We start from the raw sequence: 13,162 nt of genomic DNA, 5'->3' as shown, positions 1-13,162 counted from the left end.
CTTCTCTGCTGACTGAAACTAACAGCACAATTTCTGCTCTCAAGGACTCCTCAGGCACAACAACAGCACAGCTTATGTTTGTGTTTATGCACCTTTTGCATGTTTCAAGGACATAAAATCATTACAGCGCGCGTCACGGGCACAACATGCACCAAGAGGTGAACGCGGTCTTTCATGCTCAGTAGGTTTACGTTATTCTAAGACAAATATTCATGCTTCCTTTTACGTACTTGTTGGAAATCTGTGTTCTAATGCAAGAAATTAAAGCTTTAAATACTAATTTCTATTCTAGTTTAGCTGAATTCTTATGTAAAGCCATAATTTACACGTTTGTGTCTACGTTTTAACTGCTTTTTACACAGAAAACAGTTATTTTATCATAGTTTAAATTAAATATTTGCACCTCTGAAGGTTTATCTAAAGTGCAGAGAAACATGCAGTTTATCTTCACAACACCTGTAGCTCCAATGTGCAACTGGAGCTCTAAAATTAATACTGGTCAACGAAAACAGGATGTGAAATGGAGCTGAGGAAATGACATCACGGTGCGAGCATAAAGAAGCACGATCACACTTCATTTCAGTGCAAGTTTCAGTTTATTTAGTGGAATATTTACAAACAGAGAGATTGAGATGGAGAAAGAAAAGCGGCCTCTTTGTGTGGCTCTGTGGTTGTTTTCTTTGTGTTCATTAAACTTGTTGAATGCCAGCAGCGTTGCTCCACCACACGTTACTTAAACACATAAATATTAGTTCTCATTAGTGTTGCGGAGAGTTCATTAGTGCCGAGGTCTCCGTGTGCAATGAAGGTTTCGCATTTAGACAACCTGACTCACATAGTTACTCGTGGGCAAGTGGAGCTACACGAGAACAGAAAACTGACTTGATTTCAGCTGCAGCTCTTTGTTGGACCTAGCTATGTGTCTCCTGAGTAAATCTGAAAGAAATTGAGACTGAGATTTCATGACAAAGAAATCTATTTAATCTTTAACGCTGGCAAAGCTGATCTTTTTTTTTCTGTCTTTGTTAGTCTCCTGAGTAAACCAAAGGAGCCAGTTTGCTGTTAAAACACGAGAAATAAGAAGAAAGCGCTATGATTTTAGCTTTTTGACTTTTTAAACCATGGCAGCTGGAAATGAAACATTTAAAACCCTGAACCGGCGATTCTAAACTTCACTCGGTGGGCCTCGGGGCGGCTCGTACATGCGCGAATGTGTTGTTGTGTGAACATCCGTGTGCATCGCATTGTGAACTCATGCAGGGTGTGATCATTCTGCACCGCTGCTGCTGGCCAAAACGTTTGTGGTTGAGCACAAGACAGCATGAACCACAGTGCAGCATCTTCCCATACATGACATGAACTACCTGCCAAGCAAACCCTCAGTTTTTGAAACGACAGGAAATTATTTTCTTTGGTTCTGAGCCAACATGGGTCCTCAGTCATAAGAAAAAGTACACATCTTAGTGATTTAATCATGTTTTAACTAAAAGGGGACATATTATGCTATTTTGGACTCTACTGGAGTAACATTGCATGATTGACCCTTCATTAAAATTCACTTTCTACTGGACTTCTATCTGAAACGATGTCATTACATCCTGTCCTGCACACTTTAAAGCAGCTTTCTGTTGATTGGCTGCCCCTCAAAAACTAAAATGCCTGAGCTTTTGGCTCGAAGGGATTTCTTGTACCTACACAGACCTCATTATTTGAAACTTTGGTCACGTTTAAAGATGAACATCCACTATAAAAAAAAAAGGATAAGCATAATAGGTCCCCTTTACATTAAAGTTTATCATGTACTACTGTACTGGTTTGCAGTTTTCTACTGCTGCACAAATACTTTATGGTGCAACGTCGCATCATCTTCCTCCACAAAGACAAACAGCTGTGCATGTTTTTGATTCTCGTGTCGTTGCTGAATTATCAGTCAAGTCGGAAAAAAATGTGTCAAAAAGTTTCTGTAAGGACCGAAACTTTAAGACAAACACAGGTTTTTCTCTGAAAGCTGCAACCGTGTTTTTGGATATCACTTGAATATAGAAAGTACCGCTACTTAGTGAGTAAAAGTAAGTAGTGAGTAAAGTTGTAGGGTAGTACTGGCATGTAACTCACATATAATTCATATTTAGTGTGGTGTTGATTAGGATTATGTGTATATACTGATTTACAGACACTCCAATTTGAAGTTGTTGAGTAATAGAGTACATGTTTCATTAGTATTACACACTTGCAAAAATTCTGTCTATACACAGCTTTAAATATTGTACACAGAGTGATATAGTTACAAACTGTACAGACAGTATATAGAATACTCTGGAGCCATGAAAGCCCTCTTCGATTTAATGGTCAAGAACTGCTCTGAAGTTACTGTAAACCTCAGGATGCAGTTTTAAAGGACAATTCTGGTTTATTTTAATTCAGCTCTTTTTTAGCATCAATAAGTTTGTAATCACCTCCCTGTTCTTAAGTATCAGACTGGGCAGGAAACACAAGCTGTCATCAAGTTCAAAATAAGTGCATGTAGTAGATTTCCTTAATTCTTGCATTAAGAATTAAGGAAATCTGCTACATGCACTTATTTTGAACTTCTCTGAACCTGACCATTTTCTTGTGAAATTCTTAATAGTTTAGGTTTTCCCCCAGGAAATTGGTTAGCAGAGGTGTTACATAGAGCTCTCTTCGCCCCCCCACCTTGCTCCTATTTTAAAAAGAAAAGAAAGAAAATGATTCATCCATGGAAGGCATTTGAACTACAAGATGACAATGACCTCGCCGCTGAAAGACCCCTGTTAACACCTCATGCAAACGACACAACAACACAGAGCGTTTAAAGTAAATCAGACAGGTTTTTTTTTACATTCAATTTTAGATCAAGAAAATTCCAAAAGTAACAAAGTTACAGAACCACAGCTTGTAACACACTCACGTCAAATGGAAGGTAAGGTTAAAGTGTAACAGATTCCTGTTTACGGCGAGCTTTTAGACGATCGAGATGAGCTCAGACGACAGCTTGTGTTGCCGCTCGTCACTCATTGTTGGAGATTCCAGATGTGTACTATATGCATGCTTTCTTTATTTAAATACATTTTGAAAAAGGTGTGATAATGCTGAGTGACTGTTATCATAATGACTTTCTAACCTTGCTCTGCTCTCTTGCAATGCCAATAATAATAATGATAATCAATAAATAAAAATCTTCAGTACTATATTTAAAACACTTAAGCATTTTAAGTCTGTAGCAGTGGATGGTGACTTTTTCTGAGTTATAATTTCCACTTTAAAACAGCAAAAAAAGCATCATGAGTCACCCGATGCAAAAGTAAGGTGTGCTGGTAGATGTGTTTGAGTCTCATCTGGTGCAGTTTTTAAGGTTTGCTGGTTTGTTGGTGAGGCTTAGGCACCAGATCCACTTTATTTGGATTTGAAAGATGTGATTGTTTTGGATCAAATTGCTAATTTTACAGTGCTGATAACGTTTATCGTGATTGCTTTGGTCACTAATATACTGCTGTGGTCACTGGAGGATGCCAACTTCTCTAACTAACCACTTAGCAGTAACGAAACTTGAAAAAGTGCGACACAAAACAGAAACGGAGAACGTTTGCCTTCAAAGTAAAAGCTGTACTTTACCACTGAAACCGACACGTTTCAAATGACGCAAATTTTACTTTGAAGGCAAATAGCCTGATTCTCTGTTTTGCATTGCACAGTTTTCAGTTCTGCACCCAAATTACCAAGTAGTTAGCAAAGCCTTACAGACAAGTCTGTGTCTTCCATCCAAAGTAGACGAAGACCGCAATCTCCTACACTCCAAGACAATCACGACGAGGCTTTTGGTGTAGCGCCTTATATACCTTTTTGCAACCAATTTCACCGAGTGACTACCAGCAAGTACCTTTGATTTAACCTCTTCAGTTAGAATATGAACTTTGCAGAACTCAGCAGTGCAAACACATCTGTTAAAATTTAAACCTGGTGGTATGCTAATAAGTTAACTAGCTTGCTAATGCCTCAGAACTTTACTGTTGAGTCCGTCGCTAACGTTTTAAAAATAAATTTCACTGATCAATTGAAGTCGGCTTACGGCATGCAACATTTAAAAAATGCCAGTGTTCACAATATTGAGAAAACTGAGAGAGCTTGATTGATTAGTAAGATTTTTTTGAATTTTCAGCAGTGAAGCAGATGATTGCAGAGTCATCAGAACCAATAATAAATGTTAAAACCTGATAAATTAAGAGGCAAGTGGTAATAAACCAGAGTCATCCTTTAAACTGGCATTTCTTTGATCCATTTGGAAAACTCTTTCCTCTAAACATTCACAGGAAACTCAAAGCATCCAGAGTTTGCAGTGATTCAGTGATTTGCTCAAGAGTGCGTCACATTATGGTACACGTCCATCGTCATCCTGCGGTCACAGTCGCTGCCCTGTGTGCTCTAATCTGCTGCGTTCCTCTCTTCAGTAACTTCAAACCGGTTGAGATGCATGGTTGGCTTTGTAGGGACATCCCCAAACGTTAGAAACTGCACATGTAACTGAAAGCCTCGGATTAGCTGACATCAGTGTAACTGTGTTTTTTTTTTTGTTGTTTTCACTTTTTGTGTTCAAAAAGTTCAGGTCCCACAAAGAGATCTTGAGTTCCCTTGTGGTAAAAATTAAACACATGTATCAAAAGAAGAGTCTCGTCTTTGCTTAAACCCTGGAGAGATAACTTTGCTGATTGGCGATGGTGTTTTTGATGTCAGATCTCTGAGACAGTAAAAATAGTACACTAAAAAGCCTGCCACTTTTTCTTCAAAGCAGGTCAGATGTCTTGATCTCATGCAACCAGCTGTGTGTTTTAGTTTTTTGTTGGGCGGTCTGGGCAGTCGTGACATCAATCTTTTACGAAGGTCAGATCTGGAGGAAGACTGAGAAGAATCCCAGTTGATATTCTTTGTACAGAAAGTATCCCGTTCGGTGGGATTTTGAGCTTTGAGTCTGCTGTGTGTAGCAGCATGTAAGCACATGGGAAAGATTCTTTTTCACCAGCATGAGACATGTGGTGCGTTGACATTTGCAAAAATATAACTTCATATTTTTTGCCTTACAGATAGACAATATAAATAGTAAATTACATATTGAAAATATATATAGGGACTGAAAACTGATACATTGTATAGACTATGCTAACTGAAAGGGCTAAGATACGATTTGAACAGGCTGCAAGCATAAAAGGTATATACTGACTAAAATTTCCCTCCTCTTAAAGTATCTTCATCGGTGCCCCGCCCTGCAGGGCAATATCAAAACACAAAATTTGGAGCTTTCTGGCTCACTCACACATCCTTTCAGATTCATGTTCTCCAGTTTGTCAGTTTTTCTCTCAGCAGATGAAATGAAAGACTGGAATGTTTTATACTTTCTTAACTGCCAAACTTCCTTGTTTCAGAGAAGTGAAACTGGCATTTCCTTCCTTCGGCGTCAGAAACTTAAAACGACTTTCCCCGCATGCTTTCGTACGGCTGTCTGATCATCTCATTAGACCAGCTTCTACCAGGGCATTGTCCTTGGCACTTACTGCGCAGGGTCCTCTGTAAAATAAACTGCAGTGCGCGTCTGTGTGTGTATGTGTGTGTCTGTGCGAGATAGAAAATTTCCAAGCAGGAATATTTAAAGCTAAGTGGTGAGAATAGTTGCGCCATAGCTCCCTGAACTTTTACTGCTGGACAAACATTTTGGCATGCAGAGCCCCTGAACCTGCCAGTGTGCCTCTCACAATTTACTTTGCTAAATCAAATCCACACTTTAGCGGAAAAAGAAAAAAGAATAATAATAATAATAAAAAAAAGACAACACAATACCCTAAATTGCCTGAACACTGCACAACAAGACTTTTAAACAAATAGCAGCAACCAGAGCCAGTGATTATACAGGCAGATCTGTCTTAAGGGCAATCAGTAAGGGACTCTGCATGTAGACCTATTTTTAAATTCCTCCAAAATAAAATAAACCTCTGCGCCACTTTGCATCTCTACCTATAGCGTCACACATACAGCAGCTAACTGGTTCACACCCTAAATGGATGGCTTGTTTGTGTACATTTGACTTCCTCTCTCGCCAGGTCTGCTAATCTCTTACATAATCTATAAGAAGAGAGCGCAGATGTGCGCGGGCTGGTTGCCATGACAATCATATCTTGCTGTTCTCCAGGTGGGAGTCGATGTGCTTGATGAGGGCATCGTCAGGGTAACCGACCGGGAATATCAGCTGGCAGAGAGGGCAGCTCCTCATGTCACTCTCTTCGGTCTCCATCCAGAGCTGCAAAACACACACACACACACACACACACACAGGTATGGACATGTAGTCACTATCAGGTCAAATCACACGCAGTCCTCAGCGTACTCACTTCACAGGATAGTATTAGTCAGTCTGTGGGAGGCAGATTCACAGTTTCATCATTGCAGGGTAAGCGATCAATTCAGGCTTACGCAAAAGGTTTTTAAAAAGAGACAAACTTGTAGTAAACCCAGGTGGATTCAATATATTAGAAAAAATAGTTCACAATTGTGAGAAATATGTGTATTTGCTTTCTTAATAAGGGCAACTTAACATCAGTACCACCTTCATGTTTATTTTTTGTTGATTTTGTTCCTTAAGTACATCGTGATCCTCATGATTTAACGCTAAAGAGGACCTGCTATGAGTTTTTTTCTCTCATGCACTCATACGAAAAAGAAAGTACGCCCTCTTTCAGTACTAAGGTTTTGCATATTACCACATAATAAAGAATTCACTGGGGACCAAAATTCCTCCACAATGATGTGAGAAACTGAAAAAGTCATACACAGAGCGATTGCTTGACGTTAAAGCTGCTGTATGACTTGCTAACGATCAATTAAATACCTGCATTTGATTACTTGATTAGCTTCTTAATTCTATGTAATATGATAACAGTAAGCGTGTACTTAGTTTTCAACATACTACTTTTGTATGTAGAAATAAATAATGACACAGTTGCTCATCTGAGGCTGTAGTACCTGGGACTGTATATATACACTGCTACAGCAGTGAATACTGATATTATATTTCAAATAATGAGGCCAGAAGATTTACAATTAATCCTAATATGCCTAAAGCTCAGACTTTAGTCTGCTCTCAGTGCTATTATTGGCCGATTATGATTTTAAAGAGAAGGGATATGCCTTAGCTCTGGCTGCGAGCACAATAGTTCCACCTACCTGCTGTGCAAGCTTGCCTGAAAGGGCAGGGGGAAGGCAGTTACAACAGCTTGTTTCAGGAAGTGGATGAACTGAGTGACTACACCAAAGCTGGTATGAGATTTATTTGTAAAATTGTGAGTCATGCTACACTAGTAGAGTCCAAGAATTAAAAATATGGCGTTTGAAATTAGCATAAGTGCTCCCCTTTATATTTAGAGCTTTCAGATCATATGTGGTGTGTTTCTAAGCCCATTCTCTCTCTGCTTGTCAAAAGTACCCAGTGAACCCACTGCAATCCAGCGATGAGCCACAGTTTAGGTGAGCTACGTTAAAAGGAGCTTCTGTAGCCAACATCCCATAAACTGTAGAGACGATGGATGTCGAAAAACAGGCAAATACTTGCAAATGTGGAAGTGTAGTCCTTTTTATGTCCAGCAGGGGGTGACTCCTGTGATTTTTTTTTTCAAATAAGAAGTGTGATTTCATAGAAGTCTATGAAAAACAACCTATAAGTTATGGTTTCAAGTGCTGTTTAGTCAGATCCACAGTTTACTCATGATGACTTAGAACTGGATTTCATAAAACAATGAGTGACGTTACACTGGTTACATCTGTACTTTAGATAGAGTGTACTCTTTGTCCTTTACTCTCAAAAAGGAAGTAGTAACATAGTTTGAGGTAATTTTTTTATGTTTTTGTCCCACTGAAAATGCAATAATACAAACGTGGAACTGTAAACACGCTGTAGTCGGGGGGAAATCAGTGGATTCCCTTTAAAGGTTAAGGAACGTGCATCATCATGGTTAAAGAAAACCAAGATTGTCAGTAGGAAATCGGAAAAGAAGTGCGGCTTCATGTGTAAAAGTCTGACTTTTCACTGACTCATCTATTCTCTTCAACCTTCTCCATCTGAGGACTTTGTGGCTTTATAAACACCACAAATACGCCTCGGTATAGTCAGTTTATCTTAAAATGTGGACAGAGGTGCTATCATAAATTAAATACAGTCACCAACACGTCTAATTGAATGTCAATTAACCAAAATGTAGGCTGTCTTTCTTCTCTAACACAAATGTGACATAACTGTTGCTATGACTTGTTCTGCCAACAACACATGAACACAGTTTGTTTTGGTCTGTTTTGGTGAATAATCTTTCTAACCTGGAAAATATTAGAGGAAATTGTCTCATTTATTCAGCGGCTGTTGCTCAGGGGTAGAGCGGGGCATCCACTAATTGGAAGGTTGGTGGTTCAATCCCTTGCTGCTCCAGTCTGCCAAAATATCCTCTGGCAAGATACTGAACCTGGAGTTGCTGTTACAGTGTAACGAAGTGCTTTGAGAGTGCAAGTAGAATAAACAGCAGACCAGCTCAGTTACTAATTATCAGGACAACAATAAAAAAAATAATCTGGTTCTAAAATTATTTAAATATTAATTTCAGAAGAACATCAGTATGTGACATTACTCCATGTTATTATCCATTCAAGAAAAACTGTGTAAGAAGTATATGACAAACCAAGTATAACCTGAAACCTTATTATTTTATGCATGACTTCATATTTTCAGAGGGCTTTCCCCCACCTATCTAAACAACAATGATTCAGTTAACTGAGTCTTTTGAGTATTTATTTATGCACAGCTCTGTTAAGGTCTTGGAGGTCTTAAGTTCACGTTAAGGTCCTTCTGTGTGTTAAGGTCTACAGCATTTAACTTCTGTTAATTCTGGCTCGACCACTGCAACACCTTGATTTGTTTTCTTTTTCACCCATTCCTTTGTTGGTTTGCTGCTGTGATTGGGATTATTGTTCTTTTGCATGATCCAATTTTAGCTAAACTTCAGCTGTTGAACAATTGGCCTCACTTTTTTTTATCTAGAGTACTCAAGCATGGAGAGGACATGACTGCAGGTCGCCCAGGTCAAGTCTAAATCATCATGCCTCCACTACCGTGCTTGAGATTTGGTGTCTGGTGTTTGTAATGATCTGGTGACTTTGTTTTTTATTAAAAGGAAGCGCTGGGCATTGTGGCCAAACATGTCCAGCATGTACTTGTGCCTCCATGTTCTTTTTCTATTTTTCTAATGAAGTCATGAAGTTTCACATTTAACACACTAACCGAGGCCTGAAGAGTCTGAGGTTGTTTTGCAGGTTCTCTGAGCACTGAACAGTCTGACCTTGGGGTGAATTTCGTAGGACGTCTACTCCCAGGAAGACTGGCAATTATCGTGAATGTTTTACCCATAGTGTTTCTGCATTTTGGCTTCGTTTTCCTTTAGATAAATAATGACATGGTGTAATATAGCATGTGTAACTGTTCATCCAAGGTTAACCTGGTAAGGATTAGATGACTTTTTATTATATCCTAATATGGATTTGTGCATTTGTTTTTTTTTTCTGTGTAGGTTAAATAATTAAAATATGTACATTTTCATATCTGAAGGATTGTTTTTAGGCATGTGGTTTAACTTCACACACGCCTGGGTAAGCTGTTTCCCCCTTTTTGCTAAGTTTGTCTAAGCACATCTTAACTCCATCTCTGTATTAAATGCAAAGTCATAAGATTGGTATCAAACTTCTAGTCGCTCACAAGAAAGCTGAGAAATGTATTTCTCAATATTTTTTAAAATGTTCATTTAAAGGAACTATGGCACGGACGGAAGATGATTAAGCATGAGCAAGCTACCCTTAGTGGAAATTTTAAAAATGGGTCTGCGACAACTGCAGCACTGATAAAATTGACACCGAGTGCTAGTTAATGTTTTTAAAGTAACGCAAACATGCATCAGGTCTAATGTTTATGGTTTACATACAGTGTTGGCAAGGTTACTTTTAAAATGTATTCCATTACAGAATACAGAATACATGCCCCAAAATGTATTCTGTAACGTATTCCGTTACGTTACTCAATGAGAGTAACGTATTCTGAATACTTTGGATTACTTAATATATTATCATGCTGTTTACAACTACATGAATGTACTATTGCTGTGATTTATTACTGTTACTGAAGGTCCGCGGCTCTGAACCGTAGTAAAGGGACCTCTGGCTAATACGGTGGGTTCGAGTCGGCTCATAGCCGAAAACTAGCTTTACTTTGTTGTCTGGGTCAACTTTGCTTGCGACAGACAGAGAGAGGCGTTGAAAGGCTGCTCCAACGGAACTTATTGTTTTTGGAGGAAAACACGAACACGGTGTACAGTCGAGTCTTAATAGATTACTTACAACTGGGCTCGTCAGGCACTCTTCTTGGCTGCAGTGGTTATTATTATATTTACATGCTTCCAGCTCCCGTTTTTGCTCGATGACAGCTCGTACTTTTCCTTTTTCTCCCTCCCTCACTCACAGACACATAACGTGTATGGCAGTCCATTCTCCCTGCAGCACGTCTACACTGCCTATGATGCTACATTCTTTAGAGCTATACCTGTAGCATTCTGCCTATTAGCTTAGCACAACAACAACAGGCGCTCTCTCACCCAGGAAACACGCAGAGAGCAGTGTTGCCAACTTGGCGACTTTGTCGCTATATTTAGCGAGTTTTCAGACCTAGCGACTTCAGACCTCCTAGCGACTAGCGACTTTTTAGCGACTTTTTTTTCTAAAAAAAGTCGCTAAAAAGTCGCTAGTCGTGAAAGCGCATATCGCTTTTACTCTCAACAAGCAGCGGGTGCTGTAACGCAGTCAGTTCTTCTTTTACTCTTTTACTCTTATGCTGTTTTGTGGATCAGGTTTAAAACTACTTATAAACACACACACACAAAGTAACTCCACCAGAGTGCCTATTTCGGGTCACTTTTGCCGGTCCAAGCCCGGGTAAAGGAGCAGGGTTGGAATTGTGACATTAAAAAAACAATAATTGCTAAAATAAATTTAATTTGTAGTTCTAAATAAATTCTAAATGCATTTAGGATGTTTTTTACTCACTTTATGTCTCGTCCACGATGTTATTTCTCTCTCCAACAACATAGATTACAATGACATTAGCATGACCAATTATGCAAATTAGGTGATGACGTCATTTAGCGACTTCTAGCGACTTTTAGGACAGCCAATAGCGATTTTCCTTACTGAGGAGTTGGCAACACTGGCAGAGAGAGAGCGTCACCCTGTAACCATGGCAACCGTAACGCTGCCACCCAGAACAGCAGGACGTAGCTGTCAAACAAAACCCAAACAGTCCTGACCCGCGACAATATGAAACAGGGAAGTACCGCCGTGTAATCCATTTATTTCAACAAAGTAACTGTATTCTAAATACCACCTTTTTAAACGGTAACTGTAACGGAATACAGTTACTCATATTTTGTATTTTAAATACGTAACGGCGGTACATGTATTCCGTTACTCCCCAACACTATTTACATATATGTAATAAACTTTATTTAAACTCACATTGATTGAAGGCCAGGACTGAGCATGCTCTGCTGACATGTACCCTGGCTGCGGGTGACAGGTGAGGGTGTTAGACCTCTGAGGGACGGGAAAGGCTGAGCAGGACGCTGGGCCCCTCATGACACCGCTGGGCACTGCAGCAGAGAGCACGCCCAGTGTCCTCGGAGGGCTGATGGGATGCGGACAGGTCCACTCCTCCTCATCCTCTGAGGATTGTGGTGGTTGAGGGGCAGGTGTGGAAGGAGGAGGGGGCTCAAAGTGAAGGTGGGCCACCTCTGACAGTGGAAATGGCATCTCTCTGGAGTGGCGCATGGAGCTCTCGTCATGGCCTCCGTCTCCCCCTCCGCCACCTTGATGGGGAGATGGGGACACTCTGTGCTGCAGTCTACTGTGGGGAGAGCCTATGTGTTGGGACTGCTGTTTTGCGTAGCTCTCAACGTAGGGCCGAGGTTTCGGCAGGGTGGAAACTGGGTCCAGAGAGAAGCGGGGCGGGCACTGGTAAGCCGAGGGATCGGCAACCTCTGAGTAACTACGACGACCCTGAAAGCTGGCTCGTAGGTGCTGGCTGGGTGGTCGGCAGGAGTAAGAGGCTGGTCCATCGTTCACGTCCAGCAGGGGTGAGCGGCGGTGCATGTCCGGGGAGAGGCGCTGCAGCACCGGAGAGCGTCGCTGCTGAATAGGAGAGTGGTGCGGCGGAGGCGGGACTGGAGAATGGCGCTGTGGAATGGGCGAGTGGCGCTGCGATACTGGGGAGTGGCGCTGGTGGTGTATGGGAGAGTGAAGCTGGACTGAGGAAACAAAAAGGAAACAAACCCAATGAAGATTTGCATGCATCTTAGCAACATGCTCTAATTCATTACACACTATGGACAAGAGTTAAAACATACTTCAGCAACTTTTAAGGCCTGTTCAACCGGTGCACAAAGAAAGAGATGAATAGTGTTTTATCTCATGAAGCTCAAAAAGGCATGATGGAAAACACATTAGCTCTACTTATGCTATTACTTATACAGGACAAAACACAAATCAATACACAGAGCTCAGTTGTACTTTGCAGTATACACTATATATTTATTTACTGGAAGTTCAACCAGTGCTTCTTGCAAGTCTGCTGTCAGCTTACTTCGTGTCTGGCATGTAGGAATAAACACTCGAACAGTTTTCATGTTTTGTTTTTCATACATCACTGTGCAAAAGTCTTAAGCCACCTCTGCTTTCTTTTTATTTTGCTTCCAAGGGGCCAGACCATGTTGAGGTGGTCTTGAGCAATAGTTGTCCGGGCTTTCTGAAAGTTTGGAAATTGGCTGCTTTCTTCACTCACTGTTAGTCCAGTCCTTTCTCTGTCCATTTTCAGAGGAATGTTTTCTTTCTTTATTTTCGTTTAATGTTTTTAGCTCTGATCTATGAATCGGTTAAGCATATAAAAGGCACCAAACTCACAGCACGAACCATTGTTGTGTCTACATGTGACAAACAACTTAGAATCAATTTGTAATTTTTTAAATCTTCAGGCACTTTGTTACTTCTGACAAAGTAAAAATCTCCAAAAAGACCAAAGGTA

The 13,162-nt window shown here is 40.3% G+C and overlaps 1 protein-coding gene across 1 annotated transcript in view; it reads right to left on the bottom strand.

The window, feature by feature from the left end:
* Positions 1-577: 577 nt before the first annotated feature.
* tbkbp1 (TBK1 binding protein 1) overlaps positions 578-13,162 on the bottom strand; it is an 80,819-nt gene continuing 68,234 nt past the window's right edge. Inside the window, exons 9-10 of the mRNA XM_006793169.2 lie at positions 11,602-12,389; positions 578-6,304 (exon numbers count right to left, since the gene is read on the bottom strand). Coding sequence (XP_006793232.2) covers positions 6,176-6,304; positions 11,602-12,389 — 917 coding nt within the window. The 3' untranslated portion in view covers positions 578-6,175. The remainder of the gene's footprint in view (positions 6,305-11,601; positions 12,390-13,162) is intronic.

Source organism: Neolamprologus brichardi, chromosome 8 (genome assembly GCF_056152115.1).
Source record: "Neolamprologus brichardi isolate AB-2024 chromosome 8, ASM5615211v1, whole genome shotgun sequence".
NCBI lineage: Eukaryota > Metazoa > Chordata > Actinopteri > Cichliformes > Cichlidae > Neolamprologus > Neolamprologus brichardi.
This window is presented reverse-complemented; position numbering and strand designations above follow the sequence as displayed.